We start from the raw sequence: 25574 nt of genomic DNA, 5'->3' as shown, positions 1-25574 counted from the left end.
AATTATTCATTTGAATAAAATAATTAGGTATTCCCATATAGTGAACAATCAATAAACAATAATAATCTAAGGAAGATTCTTTAAAAGTGGAACGAGGTTTACTCATCCCAGTAGTTTTTTTTTTTTTTTTTTTTTTTTTTTTCTTAGACAAGGAAAAAAATACCTTATTTTATATATAAACTTGTAATTTTATAGAAAAAATGTTTCTTGTCAAACAAAATATCATCATCAGTGCGGTAAACATTTAATTATAAATATGTATTTATTTATATTTGAAAATATTTGAAAATTTTATTTAAATTGATAATAATAAAATAAAGAAAATAAAACAAATGCGGGCGATTAAATAAATAAAATAAAAATATTAATAAATAGTAAAATATTTGCTCTTGTTGTTTAAAAAAAATATTTTGTTTTGAAAATGATTCTTTTTCATAAAAATCGTAAAAAGTGTTTAAAGGAAGGTAATACTTATTATACACAGCAGTCCCTGAAATTTTATTATATTTATTATAGAATTGTAACGAACTGAATGTGAAAAGTACTTATTTTCTAATAAATTTTAATGTTTTACAAAAACCTTGGGAGCATTACACAAAAAAAAGACATTTAAAATTTTTATTTCATATCTTAAAAATTATTTATAATTATAAGAATAATTAAGAAGCTATCTTTATACTATTAACAAACTGGTTTGAAAATAATTTTTTAAATATTCACGTTAAAATATTGCAATGCTTAAAACGAATTTTTTTTTTTTTTTATTTATTATTTTTACAATAATAGGATTTAATCGACAGTTTTCTTAAATATTTTTCAAAAGTGAATTATTTATATAAAAAAAAACCAATTATGACTAATGGTGCGTTATTTCTATTACTGAAATAAAGATTAATATTTCAAGTCGAAAAAAATGTTTATTTTTCAAAATAATGACGAATTCAGAGAAAAATGTATGTTAGTGTATATTTGGAAAATTGCCAATTGCTTTTATTTTATTTTCAAAACAAATATTTCCTTTGATAAATGTATTTGAATTAAAATCTTAATTTGTTCTAATTTATATTTTTGAGGATATAAATAAGCTTTTAAAAATTTTTAATTTAAATAAAATTAAACAAATTTTTTTATGGTTTCAAGTAAAAAAATCTAACAATGGCATTTTTAATTAATTATTGTCTTTTTTAGTTAACTAACTAAAAAAGGCAACTAATTAGATTTAATTAACATTTAAGTTAATGAAACTAAATCAGTTAATATTCTAAATTAATTAAAAAAATTTTTAATCGTGGGGAATCGAACCCTTAATAGTATGCGATCAAAGCAGGCCTTAACGACTACTGCTAACAGGCATTTTAATATTTCAAATAATAAAATTTAATTAACAATTGAATAATTGAGAATTTAAATAATAATTTAATGAATAATTTAATAATTAAGAATTTAATTAATAATTTATCAGAGTTAATTATTAATTCTACAATAATCAAAGATTAATAATTGTCCCCAAAATTAAAAAGAAAAAATAAACAATATTCTTTCTTTATCTGCTGAGAAAAAAAAACCTTGTTACAAAAGTGATAAAAACAATGACGCGAGAACTGATCGTTGTCGCGCCTTTCAAGTCCTTCAACGAATCTCTCTCACTGCTGTACTGGACAATATTCAGTGAACAAAAGCGTGACATCTTTGTCTCGTGTATAAGCGCGGAAAAGACCCGCGCGTCGTCGCTAATACCACGCAATGCGGAAACCACCGCGTGCACTTCCGACAAATGGACTTATTCAAAGACACACTTACTCAATTCCATATAATCATAGGAATAGATCTACTTTTCCATTCATTCATTCATTTTATTTCGATAAAAAAAAAAGAAGAAGTAATTATCGTCATTAAATAATATTTTTCGCATTTATTACGCATTTTAAATACTGTACACGTAATATTCAAATTTAATTTAATTATCCAATTGGAATATTTATTAATATATCGAATTAATTATCAGAATATCGACTATATTATCGAATTATCGAAATACTATCGGACTATCGAATATAATATTTAATTATCGAATATACTATCAAATTATCGAAATACTATCGAATTATCAAAATACTATCGAACATAATATTCAATTATCGAATATATTATCGAAGTACTATCGAATTATTAAAATACTATTCAATATAATATTCAATTATCGAACTATTGAATATGATATTCAACTATTAAATATACTATCAAAGTACTATCGAATTATCAAAATACTATCGAACATAATTTTCAATTACCGAATTATCAAAATACTATCGAACATAATATTCATTTATCGAATACATTATCAAAATACTATCGAATATAATATTCAATTATCAAAGTACTATCGAATTATCAAAATATTATCAAATAGAATATTCAATTATCAAAGTACTATCGAATTATCAAAACACTATAGAATATAATATTCAATTATCAAAATACTATCGAATATAATATTCAATTATCAAAGTACTATCGAATTATTAAAATACTATCGAACATAATTTTCAATTACCGAATTATCAAAATACTATCGAACATAATATTCATTTATCGAATACATTATCAAAATACTATTGAATATAATTCACATATCGAAATACTATCGAACATAACATTCAATTATCGAAATACTATCAAATATAACATTCATTTATCGAACTATTAAATATGATAATCAATTATCGAATATGCTATCAAAATACTATCGAATTATTAAAATACTATCGAATATAATATTCAATTATCAAAGTACTATCGAATTATCAAAATACTATCGAATATAATATTCAATTATCAAAATACTATCGAATATAATATTCAATTACCTAAGTACTATCGAATTATCAAAATACTATCGAATATAATATTTAATTATCAAAGTACTATCGAATATAATATTCAATTATCAAAGTACTATCGAATTATCAAAATATTATCAAATAGAATATTCAATTATCAAAGTACTATCGAATTATCAAAACACTATAGAATATAATATTCAATTATCAAAATACTATCGAATATAATATTCAATTATCAAAGTACTATCGAATTATTAAAATACTATCGAACATAATTTTCAATTACCGAATTATCGAAATACTATCGAACTATCAAAATACTATCGAACATAACATTCAATTAGCGAAATACTATCGTGATAGTGAATATACTATCGAACTATCGAATAATGATAGTAATAATAATAATAATAATAATAATAATAATAATAGTAATTAATAATGACAACAACAATAATAATAAATAAAAATAATAATAGAAATAAATAATAATAATAATGATAATAATAATAAATAATAATAATAATAAAAATAATAATAATAGTGAGAAAAAAATGGAATTATCATGTGTATATTGAACTGAATGAGTGTGTAGAACATGAGATGAAAACTAAAAGAAGTCATTCAGTGACAAAGCGCATGAAAAAGTATTAACTACGTGACCACGAACACGATTGGCTCATTGACTTTTCATTAACAAGAACGGAAATGCTCCTTTTTCACCCGAGGCGTTTAATTAATAAATCTTTTTACGTCACCCTGGTAAATGTATAAATCTATAGATGATTCTTGTTATAAATATTATAAAGTTCTAAGTAACGTATTTTTTAAAACATTTTACATATTTATATATAAATTTTCATCACTGATTTTTTTTTTACTCTTAACTATAAACAATAAATCATAACGAGGCAAAAAAAAGAAGAAGAAGAAGAACAAGGAATAATCAATTTTCTTAAAAACATGTTTTATTAGCAATTTTTCTGATATTCTGTATATAGGACGATTTTCGCATGAAAATCAATTTTAAAAAAGAAATTAAAAAAATTAATTGATTAATAATTAATTATCAAAATTTAATAATTATAATTTTCTGCAAAATTTGAATAAGATTTTACTAATAAATATTGTAATTCCTAAGAATTTATTAGTAAAATTTACTAATTTCAATTTTGTACAAAACTTTCATAATAAATATTAATTTTTACTAATTTATTAGTGATATTTACTAATTTCACTAATAAATATAGTAATTTCTAAGAATTTATTAGTAAAATTTACTAAATTTAATTTTGTACAAAATTTTACTATCAAACAGTAATTTCTAAGAATTATTAGTAAAATTTTTTAATTATAATTTAGTAGAAAATTTAATTAGTAAAATTTTTTAATTATAATTTAGTAGAAAATTTAATTAGTAAAATTTACTAATTTTAATTTTTCTACAAAACTTGAAAAAAATTTTACTGATAAATATTCGTAAGAATTTATTAGTAAAATTTACTAATTTTAATTTTGTACAAAATTTTACTATCAAACAGTAATTTCTAAGAATTATTAGTAAAATTTTTTAATTATAATTTAGTAGAAAATTTAATTAGTAAAATTTTTTAATTATAATTTAGTAGAAAATTTAATTAGTAAAATTTACTAATTTTAATTTTTCTACAAAACTTGAAAAAAATTTTACTGATAAATATTCGTAAGAATTTATTAGTAAAATTTACTAATTTTAATTTTGTACAAAACTTTAATAATAAATATTAATTTTTACTAATTTATTAGTAAAATTTACTAATTTTACTAATATTATTAGTAAAATTTATTAGTAAAATTTACTAATTTTACTAATAAATAGTAATTTCTAAGAATTTATTAGTAAAATTTACTAATTTTAATTGTGTAAAAAATTTTACTGATAAATATTCCTAAGAATTTATTAGTAAAATTTACTAATTTTAAATTTTTTGCAAAAATTTCTTACAAAATTTTATTAATACCTAAATAGTAATTTCTAAGAATTTATTATAGTGAAATTTACTAATTTTAATTTTGTACAAAATTTTACTAATAAATAGTAATTTCTACTAATTTATAAGTAAAAATTACTAATTCAAAAGCAAACAGTCAGTCACTAATTTAACTTAGTAAACATTTTTACTAATTCTAATTTAGAAAGTATAATAATAATTATAATATAATAAAATAAATTCCTAAAATTAGTACTTTTTACGAAAGAGCGTTTTTATTTTCTGAGCCGATTTATACTAAATAAATAATAATTGTTATACTTCTTTTTTATAACAATAATAGATAATAAAATATAATATCGTTGCTTAACTTAATTTTTATGTAAACAGGAAAGTTGAAAAAAAGGAAAGTTTTGATATGACGGTAGAAAAAAAATTTAATTTTTCTGATTCACTGGTAATTAATATACGAAAATTCACATATATCTAGAATCACGTTTTTATCGGTGAATTCAATCTGTAACAATCGCGTAAACAACTTTTTTCTATTGTTTCAAATGACAATAAAAGTTACATACTAAAGCGATGATTTATTTATTATTTTTTTATTTATTTATTCGTAATTTACTTATTGCGATTTATTATTATTAGTAATTAAATTAAATCTAAACCAGGGTCACTTCCGGTCCAAGAGACGGAAGTTACAATAAATAATATTAAAATTAACAAATAAATTAATAATAATAAATATTTAATAAAATAAAAATAAATAAGTTTTTTACTATTTTAGGAAAAATTAATATTTTATTATTATTATTATTATTATTATTATTATTAATTAAAGTAAATGTAAACAAAGTCCACTTCAAGTCCCAAAGACGAAAGTTACGATAAATATATTTATATATTAATAAATAAATTAATAAAATAAAAATAAATAAATTTTTTTGAAAAATTATTATTATTATTATTATTATTATTATTATTATTATTATTATTAATATTACTGTTATTTCGAATGTAAAATATTGTTAGTATTGAATTAAAAATCATAAAAAAATGTCAATGAAAAATTGAAAAAAATTTGTTAAACTTTTTTCAAATGAAATTTTCCATTGACTGTTTTCTTTTTTAATTATTTGAATGCAATTTTTATCGTAATAAATAAAAATAATCAATCAAGAGACAAAAATAGAGAGAAAGAGAGAGAAAGAGAGATAATGATAAGAAATTAATATGTATACAAAATGCATTTGTAAGTAAATGAAAGTCGTATATAGATCTCCAGTATGTTCTTAATGCAACATTTCCAAGTTAATGATAAGATCCAAACAAGTGTTAATTATTGGAATTTCTTGTTCTTCTGAAACTGCGTATATAATGTAACGCTTTCCAATGACCAAACGTGAATATTTATAAAGACAATGACCGTTCTTTTTTTTCTCCATATTTTATATATTATTAAAATTATTATCGATTTTTTTTTTTTTTTTATTTATTTTTATTTTAATGGAACAAATAATTTTTTTCTCGATTTTTATGACTTGTTTTTATAAAGCGGGGAAAATAAGAAAAAAACAATGTTGTAAATTATTAAATGATAAATTTTTTTTTTTCAATTTCTACTTTATTTTGTAGAGGCTGGAAAAAAAATTTATTTGATTCAAGTAAATATTTATTTGCTAATAGATATTTACTTGAATTAAATAAATTTTTTTTTCAACTTAAATTGACTTTAAAAATTAATTACATTTTTTTTTTCAATTTAAATTGATTTTAAAAATCAATTTTGCGAAAGAGTTTGTCCATTCTATGTAAAAATAATAAATAAATAAATAATTTTCTCGATGAAAAAAATAAAAATGTTTACAAAAGAAAAATGAACAAAAAATTCACGCTATTATTTAAATATTAATAGATTTTCAAATACGAGTAGTAAAACTTCTTCAAAGAAAACCATTAATGGAAAATTACTTTATTCAAAGAATTTCATTTTTTCCTTTTTTTTTAAAGTATTAAAAGAATAATTTTTTTTTTTCCTTTTTTTTTTTGGTCAGTTTCACAAAGTCATAAAATTTTTCATAAAACTAAAGATTATAATATAAGAGAAACTCTCCTAGAGTTTATTATAAGAATATAATAAATCTATAGAGGGGAGAAAAAGAGAAAAAAAAAATTTTTTTTTTTTAAAGCACAAGACCATAAAATTACAGTCGCGTCTAGAAATGTTTGAAATATTCAAGATCCTGTATTATTAATTCAAATACTGCGATTATAAAATAAAGCATATTTTTATATTTTACTTGCGCGCGCGACACAAAAGCTATTAAATTTTGCCGTTCATTTAGATTCACGATATACGAGCGTTTTTCAAGTAATTTCTGCTCACTATTATTTTATATTCACTCTCTGTGATATTTAATCTTTCCCTATTATGTGTGTATGCAGGAAGTTAAAAATAGAAAAACAAAATACAAAAATTTGAAAAAAATGGTTATTTTTAAACAAAAGGATTTTTTTTTATTTTTTTTTAGAAAACAATTTTTTTTGTGCGGAAAATTTTATTAGGAAAAGAAAAGAAAACGATTAATTTATAGAGATTTATGGAATAATATATTTTGATATTAATTAATATTAATTAACTTTGTTATTAATTTTGATACTTCGATTATAATACAGAAATAATTCGATAATTTGAATGTAAAAAATTAATTTATTTGAATTTTTAACTCTCTAGATTCTGATAGTAAATAATTGTAAAATTACGAACAAGTTGTGATTTAATTTCTCCACTTGAGAACGCCAAGGTCACCACTAGGTGGCTAGACGCCACCTAGTGATGACCTTGGCGTTCTCAAGTGGAGAAATTAAATCACCATTTTATCAAGAATGGTTTTTTTTTTTTGGCAATTAAAAATTATTATCTGTCAGAATATTTAATTTTTCTTTCAGTAAAAACTTATTTCATCAAATTTTGGAATTTCTTCTTCTTAATAAAAAAAAAATTTCGTAAAATTTCCTTTTCTGTAGAATTTAAGAAATGTCAAGAGTATTTTTTTTAAATTTATTTTTTAATTGAGCATTTTCTTTGTAATTTTTTTTTTTTTTTTTGCAGTACAATTAAATTGCTCTGTTATTTTTTGTTTTCACGATAAATGGTGTTATTTTTATTATTATTATTATTATTTTCATTATTATTAAGTGGATAAGTTATTAAAAATGAAAAAAAGCGAGGGTCGACCTTCGGAAAGTGTAACAAATAAATACATTGATAGGATTTATATACAATTTTGTTTCGTGGAGGTTAGAAAAAATAATAAAGTGTGTGCAGAATGGAATTCAGTCTTCGCTGAGGCCTTGCTATTAAAACGGTATAAATAATTCTAAATTACCTGAAGCGTAATGAAAAAAAAAAAAATTACTGATCTCGTTTGATTTCTGATGGTAATTAGGAAACATTATCGTGAAAGTGAATAAACGACATAATTGTAATAGGCAATTATCAACGGGGGAATTTAATTGCTGATCTATTCTTTTCTATTTTGTTCTGTTTCATTTTATTTTTTTTTATTCTATTCTGTTCTGTTCTATTGTATTTTATTCTTTTCTATTTCATTTTATTTTTTTTATTCTATTCTGTTCTGTTCTATTGTATTTTATTCTTTTCTATTTCATTTTATTTTTTTTATTCTATTCTGTTCTGTTCTATTGCATTTTATTCTATTTTTTTGTTCTATTCTATTCTATTTTTTCAATTCTGTTTTATTGTATTGTATTGTATTGAATTTTTTTTTATTATATTCTATTCTTTTTCTATTCTGTTCTATTCTATTCTATTTTTTTTATTGTATTCTATTCTTTTTCTATTCTATTCTATTCTATTTTTTATTCTTTTCTATTCTGTCCTATTCTATTTTTTCAATTCTGTTCTATTCTATTCTATTCAATTTTTTTATTGTATTCTATTCTTTTTTTATTCTGTTCTATTTTGTTCTATTTATTTTTATTCTTTTCTGTCCTATTCTATTGTATTCTGTTCTATTCCATTGTATTTTCTTCTATTCTATTCTACTTTTCTATTTTTTATTTTTTTTAGAAACTTTAGAATAAAAAAAATAGAATAGAACAGAATAAAAAAAAATAAAAAGTGGAACAGAATAAAAAAAAAATAAAAAGTAGAACAGAATAAAAAAAATTAAATAAAACAGAATAAAAAAAAGAATAGAACAGAATAAAAAAAATAAAATAGAACAGAATAAAAAAAATAAAACAGAATAAAAAAAATGGAATAGAACAGAATAGAAAAGAGTATTTTTCTAAAATTAAAAAATTTTATTCCTTTATATTGTGAAGGCAGTAGAATAATTTTATTCGAATAACAATAAATTTTCAATGAACAATTCTTCTTCAAAGTTCAATGATGGGTGGCAAAAAAGAAAAAAGATTTTTTTCCTCCCTACTAGAAAAATGATGTCTGATTGTGAATTAAAGGCATTTTATTATATTATGTGTACTATTGAGAATACTTGAATTGGAGCAGAGATCGTTCACGTGATAAGAAACGATCTAGACCGCAAAAATTGACACCAATCAAAATCGACCTTTTTGCTTTATGGTAATTTCATTCGGTCTTTTCAATTGATTCTTTAAATAACAAAAGAGTATTTTTTTCGCTTAAAATTAATAAATCGAAAAAATAGATTAAACTTTTTTTTATTCTCAAAGAATATTTTTTTTCGAAGAAGTAAATTATAAATATTTGTAATTTTAACCCTGAACTAAATTTTAGTGCTGAAAACTTCCTGCTTTCAATAACTTTGACACCTTCTTCTCTCCTTTTTTCTTTTTTTATTTTCAAATACAAAAAATTACCCCTACAATTTTTTTTGTAATTTAATAATATTGTTATTTTTGTTATTCTTTTTATTATTTTATTTCATTCAGTATTTTTATTACTCAATATTAATTTTTTATTTATTAGATATTTTGCTCCAAATTAGAAAAAAATTACCCCATAAAAGTATACGGAAGGAAAAAAATGAAATTTTATTTATTTACTTGAAAATTGATTCAATTTTCTTGTGGGAAATTTAATGTAATTTCTTCAGTTATATTCTATATATGAAAAATAATATTAAAGGAAAAAATGTGTGGTAAGAGTGCGGAAAAAGTGAAAAAAGGAAAAAAAAATTGCGAATGAGTTTCTCTAATATTATATACATCCAACTAAACTATGCGTACCTATTCTTATTTCCTCGGGGACTCGAAAATGTGCCTTGAGGGAAAACTCGGGCATGTAAATTCAAGGACTCGCAAACAAGAGTCTTGTACTAATCTCTTCTTGGATGATTAGTGCACAATCTTCGAAAGAAACGATGAGAAAAGTCAATTACAAAATTACATTCACTACTATTTTATAGTCTTTAATAAAAAAAAAAAAAAAATTTTTTTTTTGTTTGAATGAAAAGAAAAAAAAATATTTTCTCACAAAAATTAAAAATTTTATACAAAAACTGACAATCAGTTAAAAAAAAAATTTTAATTACAATCGTTTACAATGCAAATATTTTATGTAAATGATAATATTAATTAAAATTTCTTTTTACAAATTTTAATTAAAAACGTCCCAATAATTTTTTATTATTAGCATTGTTTTTTTTTGAAAATAATTGAATTCTTTCAAGGAATTTTACTCTTTGAAAAAAACTAAATTTTTTTTCAAAAAATTTTATTAAATGTTTTTTAAATAATTGAATTCTATCAAGAAATAATTAAATTGTTTTTAAAATAATTGAATTTATCTCAAGAATTATATTAAAATTGTACAGAAAATAATTCAATTTATATGAGGAATTTTATTATTTATAAAATTAATTGAATTTTTAAGTTAGAATTTTATTGAAATTAAAAAAAAATAATTGAATTCTTTCTAGAAAATTTATTAAAATTGCAATGAAAATAATTGAATTTCTACGAAGAATTTTATTATTTTTGAGAATAATTGAATTTCTGCAAATAATTTTATTATTTTCGAAAATAATAAATTGAATTTTTAGAAAGAATTTTATCAAAATTTTTCGAATTAGGTAATTGAATTCTTGTGATGATTTTTATAAAAAATTTTTTAAATAATTAAATTATTTTAAGGTATTTTATTAAAATGTTTAAAAATAATTGAATTTTTTAGAAAAAGTTTTGAAACATTTTTTTTAAATAATTGAATTATATATTGTGAAATTCTTTAATATTTATAAAAATAATTGAATTTCAAAGAAGAAATTTAATAAAAATTATTTAAATAATTGATTTCTTGCGATGATTTTTATTACAATTTTTTAAATAATTGAATTATTTTAAGAAATTTTATTAAAATGTTTAAAAATAATTGAATGCTTCAGAAGAATTTCATTGTTTATGAAAATAATTGAATTTTTTAGAAGACGTTTCGTAAATTTTTTTAAATAATTGAATTACATTGAAATTGTATAATATTTATGAAAATAATTGAATCCCAGAGAAAAAATTTAATAAAATTTTTCTAAATAATTGAATTTTATTGAAAAATTTGATAAATTGTCAAAATAATTGAATTTTTAAAATAAATTTTATTACAATTTTCAAAAATAATTGAATTCTTGAGAAGAATTTTATTATTTATGAAAATAATTGAAATCTTGGCAAAGAAATTTATTTAAATTATTTTTAATTCTTGAATTCCTGTTGAAAATTGTATTGTTTATGAAATTTTCAAAAATATTAGAATTCTTTTAATGAATTTTATAAAATATTTTGAAATTATTGCATTGTTTGTCGAAGATATTTTTTTAAATTTGTGAAAATAATTGAATTCGTGCGAATAATTTGAAAAAATTTTGTAAATAATAAATTTTTTCGAAAAATTTTATTTGAATTCTATTTTAAGTAATTGAATTCTTGTGAATTGTTTATTATTTATGAAAAGAATTGAATATTTATTTATTTACAAAAAAAATTTTAAATTATTTAATTATTATTTAATATTTGTTTACAATTTATTAACCATTTTTTTTCAAATAATTGAATTCTTTTGGTAAATTTTATGAAAATGGAAAAGGATTTGAAAATAATTGAATTTCAAAAAGCTTTTGAAAATAATTGAAATTCAAAAAGCTTTTGAAAGTAATTGAAATTTTTACAAGAACTTTATTAAAATTTTTTAAATAATTGAATTTTAGTTAAAAATTTTACGATTTACAAAAATAATTGAATTTTAGATAAAAATTTTACGATTTTCGAAAATAATTGAATTTAGCAAAGAAATTAAATTTAAGAAAACAGAAATTGAAATTCCTGAAAATAATTGAATTTCTAGAAACAATTTTGATATTTATCAATAAGATAATAATTGAATTCTTTCAAAAAAATTGCGTTGAAATTTTTGAAATATATAATACTGGTAGTAATAATTCTTTAATTAATTTTAATTATATCTTTGGGATATAAAAAAATTATTAATGGAAAAAAAATTGCTAAATATTAGTCATCGAAAGGTAGTAGTAAGATTGTGTTTTATAATGAAAGTAAAGTCTCGGTTCCTTGAACCTTGAAATTGGCGTTTGATACAATTGACACTTCAAGAGCGAAACGGATATTCCGGAGTTAAAATTTTTCAAAACCTTCTATTAATTTCGCCTTGCAGTGCCAAGTGCGTAAAAAAATATCGTTAAACCTCACACACACACTTGACCTTGTATTTGCGCTTTTGAAGGTACATCTATGCGCGAAGACTGCTAATTACTCAAGAATGTCTCTCATTGATGCACTTTCATCCTCTTTTCAATAAGAATTTCAAAAGAATTTTTTTTTTCAGTCATTCATTTGAATAAATTTTGGAAAATTATTTTTTACCATCCACCCTCTTGAAAGAATCACAAAATTAAATTTTTTTTTTGTTTTATTTTTTTTTTTTTTGAAAAATATAATTTGAAAAAAATTAATATTTTTAAAATTATTATTAAAATCATTTTCTTTGACGCTTTTTTTCTCTTGATAGTTATATTATAGAAGAGTTATTACTTTTATTAATTATTATTATTATTAATTATTAATAATTATTTTTATCTAAAAAAATTGTTGTATTTTTTGTTTTCAGGTATCGATAAATGAAAATGATTTCAATCTTCTCTGGATTGGAAATCATCCGAAACCTGATGTCCTTCGTAATTTGACTCCTTATCAAAAAGTGAATCATTTTCCCAGGTGAGTAACAAAAAATAATTTTTGGCGAATTTTCTTTTCCTCGATTTTAAAAAAAATTTTCTTTTTTAACAAATAAAGAAAAAGGAATGAATAGAAATTGTTTAATGTTGAGAGAAAATTCTTTGACCCGTAATTTAATTTTTTTTTTTTTTTTGCAGATCCTACGAAATAACGAGAAAGGATCGTCTCTATAAGAATATTGAAGCGATGCAAAGAAGCAAAGGAGTTCGTAATCTGGATTTTATACCGCAAACATTTCTTCTTCCCAGTGAATCGAAAGAACTTCTAACAGCACACTTTAGGTATCGAGGTCCATGGATTGTAAAACCAAAAGCAAGTTCCAGAGGTCGTGGAATTTACATCGTCAATAGTGTAAGTTTCAGATTTAAAAAAAAAAAATTTCAAAAAAAGACTTTAAAGAAAACTTTACTTCTTTTATGTCGAAAATTTAATTTCAATTGAATTTGTTTTCTACTTCTATTCGTATTTTTCCACTTGACTAATATTTTTATCAGGTAATTCAATTTTTGTTAATAGAAATGTAATTTTTTTGTAATTTTTATAATTTTGAATCTGAAATAATGTAATTTTTACATAGAATTTAATTAAAATTTTTTAAAACAATAATTGAATTGTTTTGGAAAATTCTATTACAATTTTTGAAAACAATTAAATTCTTTCGGGGAATTTCATTGAGAATTAAATTAAAATTGTATTGTAAATAATTGAATTTCAGTGAAGAATTCAATAATTTTTTTTAAATAATTGAATTTCAGTGAAGAAAATTAAAAATTTTTTTTAAATAATTGAATCTTGCAAAGAATTTTAACAAAATTTTTGAAACTAATTAATTTTTTTTTGGGAAGTTTGAATAAAAATAATTGAAAAATATTATTTTCGAATGAATTCGAATGAAAATAATTGAATTACTGCGAAGAATTTTATTATTTTCGAAAATAATTGAATTCTTGCAAAGAAGATTATAATTTTTTTAAATAATTAAATTCTAGCGAAGAATTTTATTATTTTTAAAAATAATTGAATCTTGCAAAGAATTTTATAAAAAATTTTTGAAACTAATTACTTTTTTTGAGAAGTTTGAATGAAAATAATTGAAAAATATTATTTTCGAATGAATTCGAATGAAAATAATTGAATTACTGCGAAGAATTTTATTATTTTCGAAAATAATTGAATTCTTGCAAAGAATTTTAGAATTGTTTTTTAAATAATTGAATTTCAGCGAAGAATTTTATTATTAAAAAAAAAATAATTGAATTCTTGCTAAACATTTTATTATTTATGAAAATAATTGAATTTCATCAAAAAATTTTATCATTTTTAAGAATAATTGAATTTTGCAAAAAATTTTATCAAAATTTTTAAAAGTAATTGAATTTTTTGAGATGTTTTATTGAAAATAATTGAAAAATATTATTTTCGAAAATAATTGAATTCCAGCGAAGAATTTTATTATTTTTAAAAATATTTGAATCTTTATATTAAATTTTTCTTTAAATAATTGAATTCTAGCGACGAATTTCATCATTTTTGAAAATAATTGGATTAAAATAAATTTCTTCTTGAAATTTGAATGAAAATAATAAAAAATATTATTAATGAAAATAATTCAATAAATTTTCCTTTAAATAATTGAATTCACGCGACGAATTTAATTATTTTTTAAAAATAATTGAATTCCTACGAAGAATTTTGTTATTTTCGAAAATAATAATTGAATTCTTGCGTAGAATTTTACCAATTTTTCTTTAAATAATTGAATTTCTTACGAAGAATTTTATTATTCTTGACAATAATTGAATTCTTTACGAAGAATTTTATATATTTTTGAAAATAATTGAATTCCAGACAGAAAATATTAATTTGAAAAAGAAAAATTGAAAATATTATATTTAAGTATTTTTAATAGAATTCGAACTAAAAATTCGTAAAATAATTGAGTTTTGCAAAAATTTTGAATTTAATTTTTTCCCAAGTTTCTTTTTAATTAATGAACGAATCCATTCTTATTCTTTTTAAACCCGTAAAATTGAATCTAAAATAAAATATTGTCTCTTAACAAGTATAATGTTTGATAATAAAGGAAAAAATAAAATTCACTAAAAAAGAAAATAAAAAATGGAAAATTATGTGAAAGTTGTCGCTGTGAAAAAATTATGCCTTTATTTTATAATCTGATAAAAATTCTGATTCTCCTTTCACTGACTTATTTCCTTTTATATATGTTTATAAAACTTTCCCTAACTCACTTCTTTTTTTTGTGTATTAGTTACTTCAATTCTAATTAATATGAAACAAGTGGTTCGCTAATTAGAAAAATTAAAACAATTTTACAAATGTGTGTTTTTTAAATCTGAAAATTACGATAATTTCAGTGATTTTTTTTATTATAATTCACTTTTCAGTGCAGTATTTATATTGAATTTTTAGATTTTTAATAATTTTAAAATTGATCGAAAGGAAAATAAAAATTACTTAATTAGCTGATTATTTACATAATTAGCCGATCGTGGCATTATCTCGATGGACGGTATTAGTCATTCTGTTAATTACAGTTGGTTAATTATTTCGTCCTTTGAATGGTTCTGAAATTACTTAATTTGTCTTGGCTAATTCAATTGTTGATTAATAAATTTGCTGATCAATTTGTTATATATTTTTTATTTCTTTATTTTTATTTTATTCATCTTTTCGTTTCTTTCTATTTCCTTATTTTTTTATTTTTATTTTTAATTTGCTTTTATTACTTTCTACTTTTTATTTTCGTTTTTTATTTCCTATTTTCTATTCTTTTTCTTATTTTCGTTTTTCTAGTTTATTATTTTCTATTCTCTATTTTTTATTTTTGTTTTCCTATTTTCTACTTTTTATTTTCGTTTTTCAATTTTTTATTTTCCTCTTTCTATTTTCTATTTTCAATTTTTATTTCCTTTTTTCTATTTTTTATTCTCTATTTTTTAGTTTTGTTTTTCTATTTTCTACTTTTCATTTCATTTTTCTATTTTTTATTTTCGTTTCTCTATTTTTTTATTTTCTATTCTCTATTTTTTATTTTTCTATTTTCTACCTTATTTTCGTTTTGCTATTTTTTATTTTATTTTCTCTATTCTTTATTTTCTATTTCCAATTTTTATTTCCTTTTTTCTATTTTTTATTTTCAATTTTTATTTTCGTTTTTCTATTTTTTTATTTTCTATTCTGTATTTTTTATTTTTATTTTTCTATTTTCTACTTTTTATTTTGTTTTTCTATTTTTTATTTTCTGTTCTCTATTTTTTATTAATGTTTTTCTATTTTTTTATTTTCTATTCTCTATTTTTTATTTTTGTTTTCCTATTTTCCACTTTTTATTTTCCTTTTTCTATTTTTTATCTTCTATTCTTTATTTTTTATTATCGTTTTTCTACTTTTTATTTTCGTTTTTCTATTTTTTATTTTCTATTTTCTATATTCTCTATTTTTTATTCTATTCTCTATTTTTTATTTTCCTTTTTTCCATTTTCTTTTATTTACTTAGTAAAAATTAATATTTACTAAATAAATTTTCCTTTTTCCATTTTCTATTTAAAATTTTTTATTTTATTTCTCCCAAAAGAAAATTTCATATATATAATTTATTATTTGGAAAAATTAATTTTCTTTTCCTTTTGTTTCAGCCGGAGAAGATTTTAACCGACGAATCTGTGATTGTCGCGCAATACATAAATAATCCACTTTTGGTGGACGGACACAAATGTGATTTAAGATTGTATGTTGCCGTGACGAACTACGATCCACTTTTAATTTATCTCTACGAGGAGGGATTAGTAAGATTTGCCACTGTCAAATACGACGGCGGCAATCAGTACATTTGGAATCCGTGTATGCATCTCTGCAATTACAGCATCAATAAATTTCACGTCGACTATGTCAAGTAGGTGTCGTTACGAAATTTTTCCACTCAAATTTTTTTCTCTGCTGAAAATATACGTTCTCCAATATTTATTAGAATTTATATATTTATTTGCCAATTTTTCTCAAGTTGATTTTCGCTAATTTTTTAATTTTTATTTATTTTTGCTTTTAATTTCTGTTTTTATTTAATTTAAGTATTTTCAGAGAGAAACTGTATTTTTATTTATTTTGTCTACGTTTTTATTTTCGATTAACGATTAAATTAAATTGGATTTAATTTACTTTGATTTTTTTTACATTTTTTATAATTTTTATTAAAACTTTTGTTGAAAAAGTAAAATTTATGAAAAAAATAATTTTAATAGTAATTTTTGTTGTAGAATTTTACTTGAAAGAGAAAAAAGAAATTTAAATTTGTGAATTTAGTTTAATTTGAGGAAAATAATTTTCAGAAATGACGATCCAGATGCGGAAGATGTGGGACACAAGTGGACATTGTCAGCTCTACTTAGACACTTGCGATCCATTGGCCAAGATACGGAATTGCTGATGCAACGAATAGAAGATGTTATAATAAAGTCAATTCTCGCCACTGCTTCTGGTATCGTTAGTGGAATGAAACAGTTCGTTAAACATCCTGACACTTGTTTCGGTAATTTTCCCTCTTTTTGATATCAAAAACAAAATTTTTGCCGCTTTGCAATTTTCCTTTTTTGCGATTCTCGGGGGAAAAAAAAATACTTTTTTCAGTCACGAATTCAACTCTTTTTTTTGGTTTTATTTCTTTTGAAAAAAAGCATTTTTGCCTTTTTAGAGAAAAATATTCAGTTTTCAAATATTTCTTTTGATAAGTAATTTATTTTTGAAATAAAGTTTCTAAATAAAAATTATTTCTAAATGATTTAGAAATTCTAATTTCTAATTCTAAAATTCTAATTTCTAAGTTTCCTTAAAATCATTCTAATTTTTATTCATTGCTTTTGAAAAATATATTGAAAACTGTGAGGGGAAAAGATATTCCCTCTAAATAATTTTTATTTTTTGTTTCTTGATTTTAAAAAATATTTTGAAAATTGTCTTTAACCAATTTTTAATTTTTTCTTGCTTTAAAAAAATAAATTGAAAACTTTGTGGGGAAAAATTGTCTTATTTTTTGTTTATTGCTTTAAAAAAAAATTGAAAATTGTGGTAAAAGAGAAATTTGCCTCTAAATGAAAGAAAGCGTTTCTGAATTGTATTTTTGTAGAATTATTTGGATTTGACATTCTGATCGATGATTGTCTGAAACCATGGCTACTGGAAGTGAATTTGACTCCGTCTTTGGGCTGTGACTCGCCATTGGACGTGAGATTGAAATCTGCTTTAATCGCAGATCTGCTTACCCTCGTCGGCATTCCCGCTGTCGATCCCATCCTAAGACCTCAAGCCACGAGTCAAAATAAATTTGCCAATCCCACTAAAAAAATAACTAGTGTAAGTCTCTTTCCAAAAAAACTATCAATTTTAATCTAGAAAAAGAAAGAATTTTTTTTAATTTTCTACTTTGAAAAATTAACTTTCAGAAATTTAAATTTTTATTGTTTATTCTCTCTCTCTCTCTCTCTCTCTCTAGTATCGAAGAGTTCACTCGGCTGAAACTTTGGCTCAAAAGAAGAAAACTACCTCAAAGAATGCATTGAACAAAACTGGCCTTTCTTCGGAACAACAACGAATTGTCGCCTCGGCGAAAGCACAATTTGAACGTAGAGGAGGTTTCGTACGAATTTTTCCCAGTCCAAAGTCCTGGGAAATGTACTCTCAGTATCTAGGTATTTTTTTCTTCAAAAAGAAATTATTTTACAATTTTATTTATCGACGATTTTACAATTTTTTTTTGCCTTAATCTTGAAATTCGAAAAAAATTGTTTTGTCTTCATTTGTTTTTTTTTTCTAATTTTATTTTTATTATCATTTTATTTTTTTTACGTTCATTATCAGTTTATTTTAATTTTTATTATTTTATTTCTATTTTACTTTTATTATTTTATTTTATCTTTTTTTATTTTTTATTATCATTTTATTCTTATTATCATTTTATTTTCTTCTATAAAAAAAATTCGACAACAATCGTTAATAAATTGTTTAATGATATTATTATCATTAAACAATTTATTAACAATTGTTGACGAATTTTTTTTAGACAATTTGAGATTAAATGAGTAAATAAAAAATAATAAATACGAATAAAAATAAATCAGTACTTAAGTAAATGAAAATAATAAAATAGAAAGAAAGGGAAAAATAAAGAATTTTGGAGAAATTGTCGTTGAAAATGAAATAATGAAATGTTTACAGATCCAGTGACGGGAATTCCTGTGGTGACGGATCCCCTGGGTCCAGGAAGAGTGCCGCAACACATTAACACAAATCACAATCTGATGTTGCACGAGCAACTATTTCCAGCGGCTAGTCGTATTGGTTTCATAATTCAGGAAGTCAAGCTGGACAGACTTTCCAGGTGAATGAATTGTAAAATATAAATATTCATTGTCCACTTGACACTCGCGTTGGCTTTGCTTTCATCGAATCTGAAAATATCTATTCTTCCTTTTTCCCTCGCATGAAAAATTACAGAAAATTTTCTACTCCTTTTATATTTTTTATGATTTTATTTATTTTTTTTTTTTTGCGATCCAATTTAAAAGGGAATATAATTTTTAATACTATATATTAGAAAAGAAATACAATTGGAAATAATTGAGAAATTTTGTGCAGGTACGAAAGATACGAGAGAGCACTTCTCAAGGGTCACAAGCAAAGTTTGGATCGTAATGATAGTAAGGAAAACATTGATATCGATGGCCAAAAATATAAAGCTCAAGTAATTCAATTAATGGAAGACGGCAATAAATTAAGGTTCGTATTTAAAGTGATTTGGATTTATTATTTACTTAGACAGAGAATAAATTTTTGTAGAAAATATTTTCGATAAGAAAGATTTAGAAATCATATTATTTTTCATAATTTTGCGTTTGTTAATACGTTGATTTTTTTTAATTTTAAAAGATATTTTTGTTTGAAAAATGTTATACAAATTTTTTTTTCACTTTTATAATTTCGAATCTGAAAAAAAAATTAATTTTTCCTTAGAATTAATTAAACATTTTGAAAATAATTAAATTTGTTCCAGAAAATTGATTAAAATTGCATTGAAAATAATTGAATTCCTACAGAGAATTATATTATTTTTGAAAATAATTGAATTCCTGCAAATAATTGAATTTTAATTGAAATGGAAAGTAATTGAATTCTTGCGAAGAATTTTATCAAAATTTTTGAGAAAATTGAATTTTTTCAAGGAATTTTATTAAAATTTTTAAAAATAATTATGGCATTTAGCTTTAATATTTTTGGGCTCTTCAAAATACTTTACTTATTTAATAGTCTCGACTTTTTGGTAAAAAATCAAAAATTATCGAAAATTATCAAAAATTCAAAAATCCGAATTTCTTAAAATTCAACAATCAGAGTTCCTACAGAAATCCGAATTTAAAATTCCATACCAGGTCAAATTTTTAGGAAATTCCAGTGGAATTTTAAATTTAATTTCCACGTCGTATAATATATATTATATCTTAAAATTTCTAATTGAATTTCTATTCAAGAGAAAAAATGGAAAACAGAAAAAATTTAGAAACTTTTAAAAATTCCAGGTCTTTTCCATGATTTTCCTGATTTCCAGAAGCGTTTGAAAAATCCCATACCATTTCCATGATTTCCAGATTCTGTAGGAACCCTGAATTTATTAAAATTTTCAAAAATAATTGAATTTTTCTAAGGAATTTTATTAATATTTTAGAAAATATTAAATAATAATAATTATTCAATCAATTGAATTTTTTTTTAATTTTGTATTTGAAATCACTTCAGAATTGAAATTTTTATTTGAAATTAAGAAAAACTTAAAATTTACCTAATAATAATAAATTAATGAAAGCGCACGCTCGTATCATTTACTATTTTTATTTATATAATTTGCGTTAAATATTTTTCAAGGAAATGTTGGATTATAATGAAAAATATTTAATTTTTTCTTTTCAGCCCCGGCGAGGCGAGAAAAGCCTTCGGACTTTATTTAGGATTTATATTACGTAAAATATCTCAACCAAAAGCGGATCCAGTTTGTTGTGATCTTGTTACGAAATTTTTACAACAATCTTCTAGTAATTTAAAAACGCCATTCTTATTCACTGTGAGTACATTTTCTATTTTCTAGTTTTATTTTTAAATGTATCAAATTTTTTGTTCTTTTTTTATAAATTCGTTTTTCGTATCTTTTAAAATATTTGTTTTATTTTTTTCTTAAATTACTTTTTTATATATATATATATATTTGAAAATATTTGTTTTTTATTATAATAAAATAATATTCTAATACACTACAATAATTTTAGAAATTTTTCTTAAACTTTTGCAATAATATTGAATGTATTTTTAAATTTAAGAAAAATTATTTTGTTTTAAAAATGTATAATCGAAGGAGTTATTTTTTCAATTTTTTCTTTTTGACCAGTTGCCAAATAGTAAATTGAGTGATAAGGATCGAGCTGCCATAACTGCGAAGCAGTTATCGGATTTTTTGCAGCAATACAACAAAGAAACTGATTTTTACGCTGATAGTGTTGATCGGCCAAGAACTGTTCCAAACAGACTGTTTCAAAAATTTCTCACTGCAGCGAGGTGAGTCCAAAAAATTCACAAAATACTTTTTATTTTTCTATTTGAAAAGTGTGGAGTTATTTTTTATTTTTCTGTTTTATTTCTCCTTTTCTTTATTTTTCGATTTTCTATTTTATATTTCCTTTTCTTTATTTTTATATTTTCTATTTTATTTTTCCTTTTCTTTATTTTGATATTTTATATTTTTATGTTTATATTTTATTCTTCCTTTTCTTTATTTTTATATTTTATTTTGTCTGAATGTCTTCGTTTAACCACTCGAACGTTAAAGAACCTAATTATCATTTTTATTTTTACATTTTACAGTAAAATATAATTTTTTTTTATATTTATTTTAATAAATAGTTTAATAAATTCAATAGCTAAGAATTATTTTTATTATTCTTTGAGAAAGAGTGGGAAAGAATAAAAAGGTAAAATAAAATAATTATTAATTACTAACTACTGATTTTAATAATTTTAATGATTTTAATTAATTTGAAAAGAACTGAAGAAATAATTTTATTTGCAGTGAGGAGGATCTCGACGACGTGTTACTTCTACAAACTCGCCTCTACAATTGCGCTCACAGTTTTTTGGGCCGAAGTGGATTTGCCGGAAGTCTGCGAGGTCCAAATCTTCTTTGTTGTTTGCCGCACATCACGTCTCGCGTTCATTCGAACGCAATTACTAATGAGCAATGCAAATGCAACCAAACAGTGAGTCGGCCAACAAAAGCGCCTAGAACTTAATTTTTTATTGTTAAAAAAATCTATTGTTTCTCTTTCCTTTTTTTTAAAGTGTTGATCACCTTTTTTTTTACATTTCTAATAATCACTTTTCATCTCAAAAAAAAAAAATTTATTTATATTTGTTATATAGTCGAAAGTTTTTTATCTTTGTTCTTTTTTTTGTATTTTTTTATATTATCTATATCTATATATTTAAATTAATTATTTAAGATTCCCTAGTCGTTTCAATTATATATTTATTGATTGTGATTGAAGAAAAAAACAGTCGAAAACGCACCCGGATAGGTTTTTTTTTTAAATCACGTAAAAGCCAAACAAGGTTTTTTAGAGTAAATTATATTTTTTTCTCCATAAAGAATAAAAATTATCAAGAGAAAAAAATTATATAAATTAGAATTCGTTTTTTCGATCTATTTTCAAAGTTTAAAAAAATAAAAATTTTCGCTTTCAAAAATTTTAAAATAGTAAATCGCTTTTTTTTAAAATAAGTTTACGTCTCCGGATTCCTGCCAGAAATGGAAAAATTTAAGATTGGCAGGCACCAATCTCAAAAAGAAACGGAATTGTAATTTTAGAGAGTGAAAGAAAAATTAATTAATTCAAAAGAAATTAAAAATTTGAATAGACGAATTTTTAATATGAATTAATTAATTAATTAAAAAGTCCAAAGGGAATTCCGTCTTGTGTATTATATCAGCCAAAATACTACTTAGCGATTAATGTTTAATATTTAAAAACAACAAATTGATATTTAACGAGTATTATATTTAATACGTGAAAATTTACAAATTGAGTAATTTAACAATAATTATTATTATTCATAATCGCCTAAAATGCTAACGAGCAGTATGCAATCGATATTTTACCAAACGCTTGTGTGTGATTAGATTTTGCATTCTGTGATAAACATAAATATATAAATATAAATAACTATAATTATATATATATATTATACACAATTAGCTTTTTTCTTCTGAAAGAAGTTGTATTTTTTCAGAACAAAATTTGGTTCTTTTTTTAACCAAATTTTGCTGAGAAGAAATATTTTAGATTCGCAGAAATTTTTCTGTGATTTTAATATCGAATTTTTTTTGTTTTTTTTGTTTTTTGGGCTTAAGACCAGTGCTGTATATTTTTAATTATACATTTTTAATATTAGGATTAATAATTAGCTTTACGATTTTACAACGAAATAATGATAAATGAGATTTGCTTAATTTTCGTAATATTTATTTTTTTGAAATACAAGAAAAAACTTTTGTAAGAATTCAAATTTTAATTTTTAACTCTTCGAAATTTTTCGTAGGAATTAAATTATTTTCATTCAAATTTCTCTAAAAAACTTCAATTAATTAAAAAATTTTTGATAATATTCTTTGCAAAAATTCAATTTCAATGTTAAATTTTTTAATGCAATTCAATTATTTAAAAAATTTTGATAAAATTCCTTGAAGGAATTCAATTATTTTCAAAAATTTTTGATAAAATTTGTTTATTAAAATACATTTTTAATAACGTAACGTATTGTTTTAAAATAACTATTACGAAAATTAAGTTTGGCGTTTTGTATTTACACTAATCTGTACTTAATCGATTAAATGCTTATTGTCTTGTTTCGAAAAAAAATTTTCATTTCTCCATTCGAGAATTTTTTTGTCTTGAAAATAATTGTTCTCAAGAAGAGGAAAAATGTTCTTGAAAATTGAAAATTATAATATTGTTCATTGATTTTCTTTATTTTGTTGATTGATTTTTTTTAATTTTTTTTTTTAGATTATTTTGTTGATTAATTTTGTTTATTGAGAATAAAATTTATTTACTTAATTAAAATTGAAACCAAAATTTTATATTTTCCTTAAAGATGTATCTTTTACGAAATAATTTATTTGGAGGATTAATTTCAAAATATTGTATACAATTTGAGAAAAAGGAATTTCTAATGGAGAATTGAAAATTTCGCATCTCGATGTCTTTGTATGTAAAAGTATTTATATCGAAAAAAAACAAATTATACGCACTAAGTGTTAACTATCTATTTATATTATTGCACAAATTTTTGTTAAATTTTATTACAAGTTTTATTTTTAGTTTTCTCTATTGAAAAACTATTTTAACAATCTATTAATTATTTATATTATAATAATTATATTATGTTTGTTTTATTATCTTAATAATTAATATATAAAAAATTGAATTTTAATCAAATCTGATTTTTTAGTAAATAATTTAATTGTTAAAATTAATTTCACTGCAAATTGTGAATTAATTCTTTGTTTAAATTAATTGCAAATTGTAAATTAATTAATTGTTTAAATTAATTGCAAATTGTAAATTAATTTTTTGTTTAAATTAATTCGAAACAGTAAATTATTTCATTGGTAATTAATTTTATCAATTTCATTGTTATAATTAATTTACTGTAACTAATGGAACTGCAATTAATTTTTTCCTTGGCAACTATTTTTATTAACTCTACTAAATTATTTAAATTCTATTCAGTAAACTAAAGTTTTGTTTACTAAAACTGAAGTTTAATTTTACTAGTAATTACACCCAAATTGTTTATTAATTATAAAAAAAAAGTTTATATGCGTATAGAAAAGTTTATTTAATAATTTATTAACGACTTATTAGTTTATTTATCTTCGAGAGAGAAAAAAATGATAATATAAAATTTGCTAATTGAGCTATGAAAATTATGCGAAAATATGTAATATCTTTAATTCTTTAAAAAAACAATTCTACGAGATTTGTTTTTTTTTTCGTGCCGAATAGAAGATAAAAAAGAACTGAAAAGTTCCAATATAAAGAGAATTCTATTTTAAACTGCCTGCAAATTTTTTCAAGGGCGTTCAAAATGCTGTGCGTGTGCGAAAATTTTGTTTTTGTCTGTTATAATATTGCTTCGATAACTGCCGAATGTCTACGAACTTTTTTTGATGTGTTCAACGCTTTTTTTATAATTCAATTTCATTCAAATCAATTTAAATTCATTCAATTCAATTTCATTAAATTCAAATTTATTCAATTCAATTTTACTCAATTCAATTTTATTGTTTTCAATTTTCAATTTTTATTTTTTTCTTCTTCAAAATCAACAGTTTTTTACTGTTTTTATTGTATATTTTTACTGTTTTTGTTTTCTCATTTTCATTGTA

General features: G+C 21.2%; 1 protein-coding gene across 1 annotated transcript in view; it reads left to right on the top strand.

Moving 5' to 3' along the window:
* Window positions 1-23033, top strand: part of LOC122504719 (tubulin polyglutamylase TTLL5) — a 58745-nt gene extending 35712 nt beyond the window's left edge. Inside the window, exons 5-15 of the mRNA XM_043615932.1 lie at window positions 12945-13051; window positions 13210-13423; window positions 16729-16985; window positions 17419-17618; window positions 18213-18439; window positions 18579-18774; window positions 19301-19463; window positions 19721-19861; window positions 21047-21197; window positions 21519-21685; window positions 22197-23033. Of these exons, the coding sequence (XP_043471867.1) occupies window positions 12945-13051; window positions 13210-13423; window positions 16729-16985; window positions 17419-17618; window positions 18213-18439; window positions 18579-18774; window positions 19301-19463; window positions 19721-19861; window positions 21047-21197; window positions 21519-21685; window positions 22197-22416 (2043 nt within the window). The 3' untranslated portion in view covers window positions 22417-23033. The remainder of the gene's footprint in view (window positions 1-12944; window positions 13052-13209; window positions 13424-16728; window positions 16986-17418; window positions 17619-18212; window positions 18440-18578; window positions 18775-19300; window positions 19464-19720; window positions 19862-21046; window positions 21198-21518; window positions 21686-22196) is intronic.
* The last annotated feature ends 2541 nt before the right edge of the window (window positions 23034-25574 follow it).

The sequence above is a fragment of the Leptopilina heterotoma genome, unplaced genomic scaffold (assembly GCF_015476425.1).
Source record: "Leptopilina heterotoma isolate Lh14 unplaced genomic scaffold, ASM1547642v1 Lhet_312, whole genome shotgun sequence".
Lineage (NCBI taxonomy): Eukaryota > Metazoa > Arthropoda > Insecta > Hymenoptera > Figitidae > Leptopilina > Leptopilina heterotoma.
This window is presented reverse-complemented; position numbering and strand designations above follow the sequence as displayed.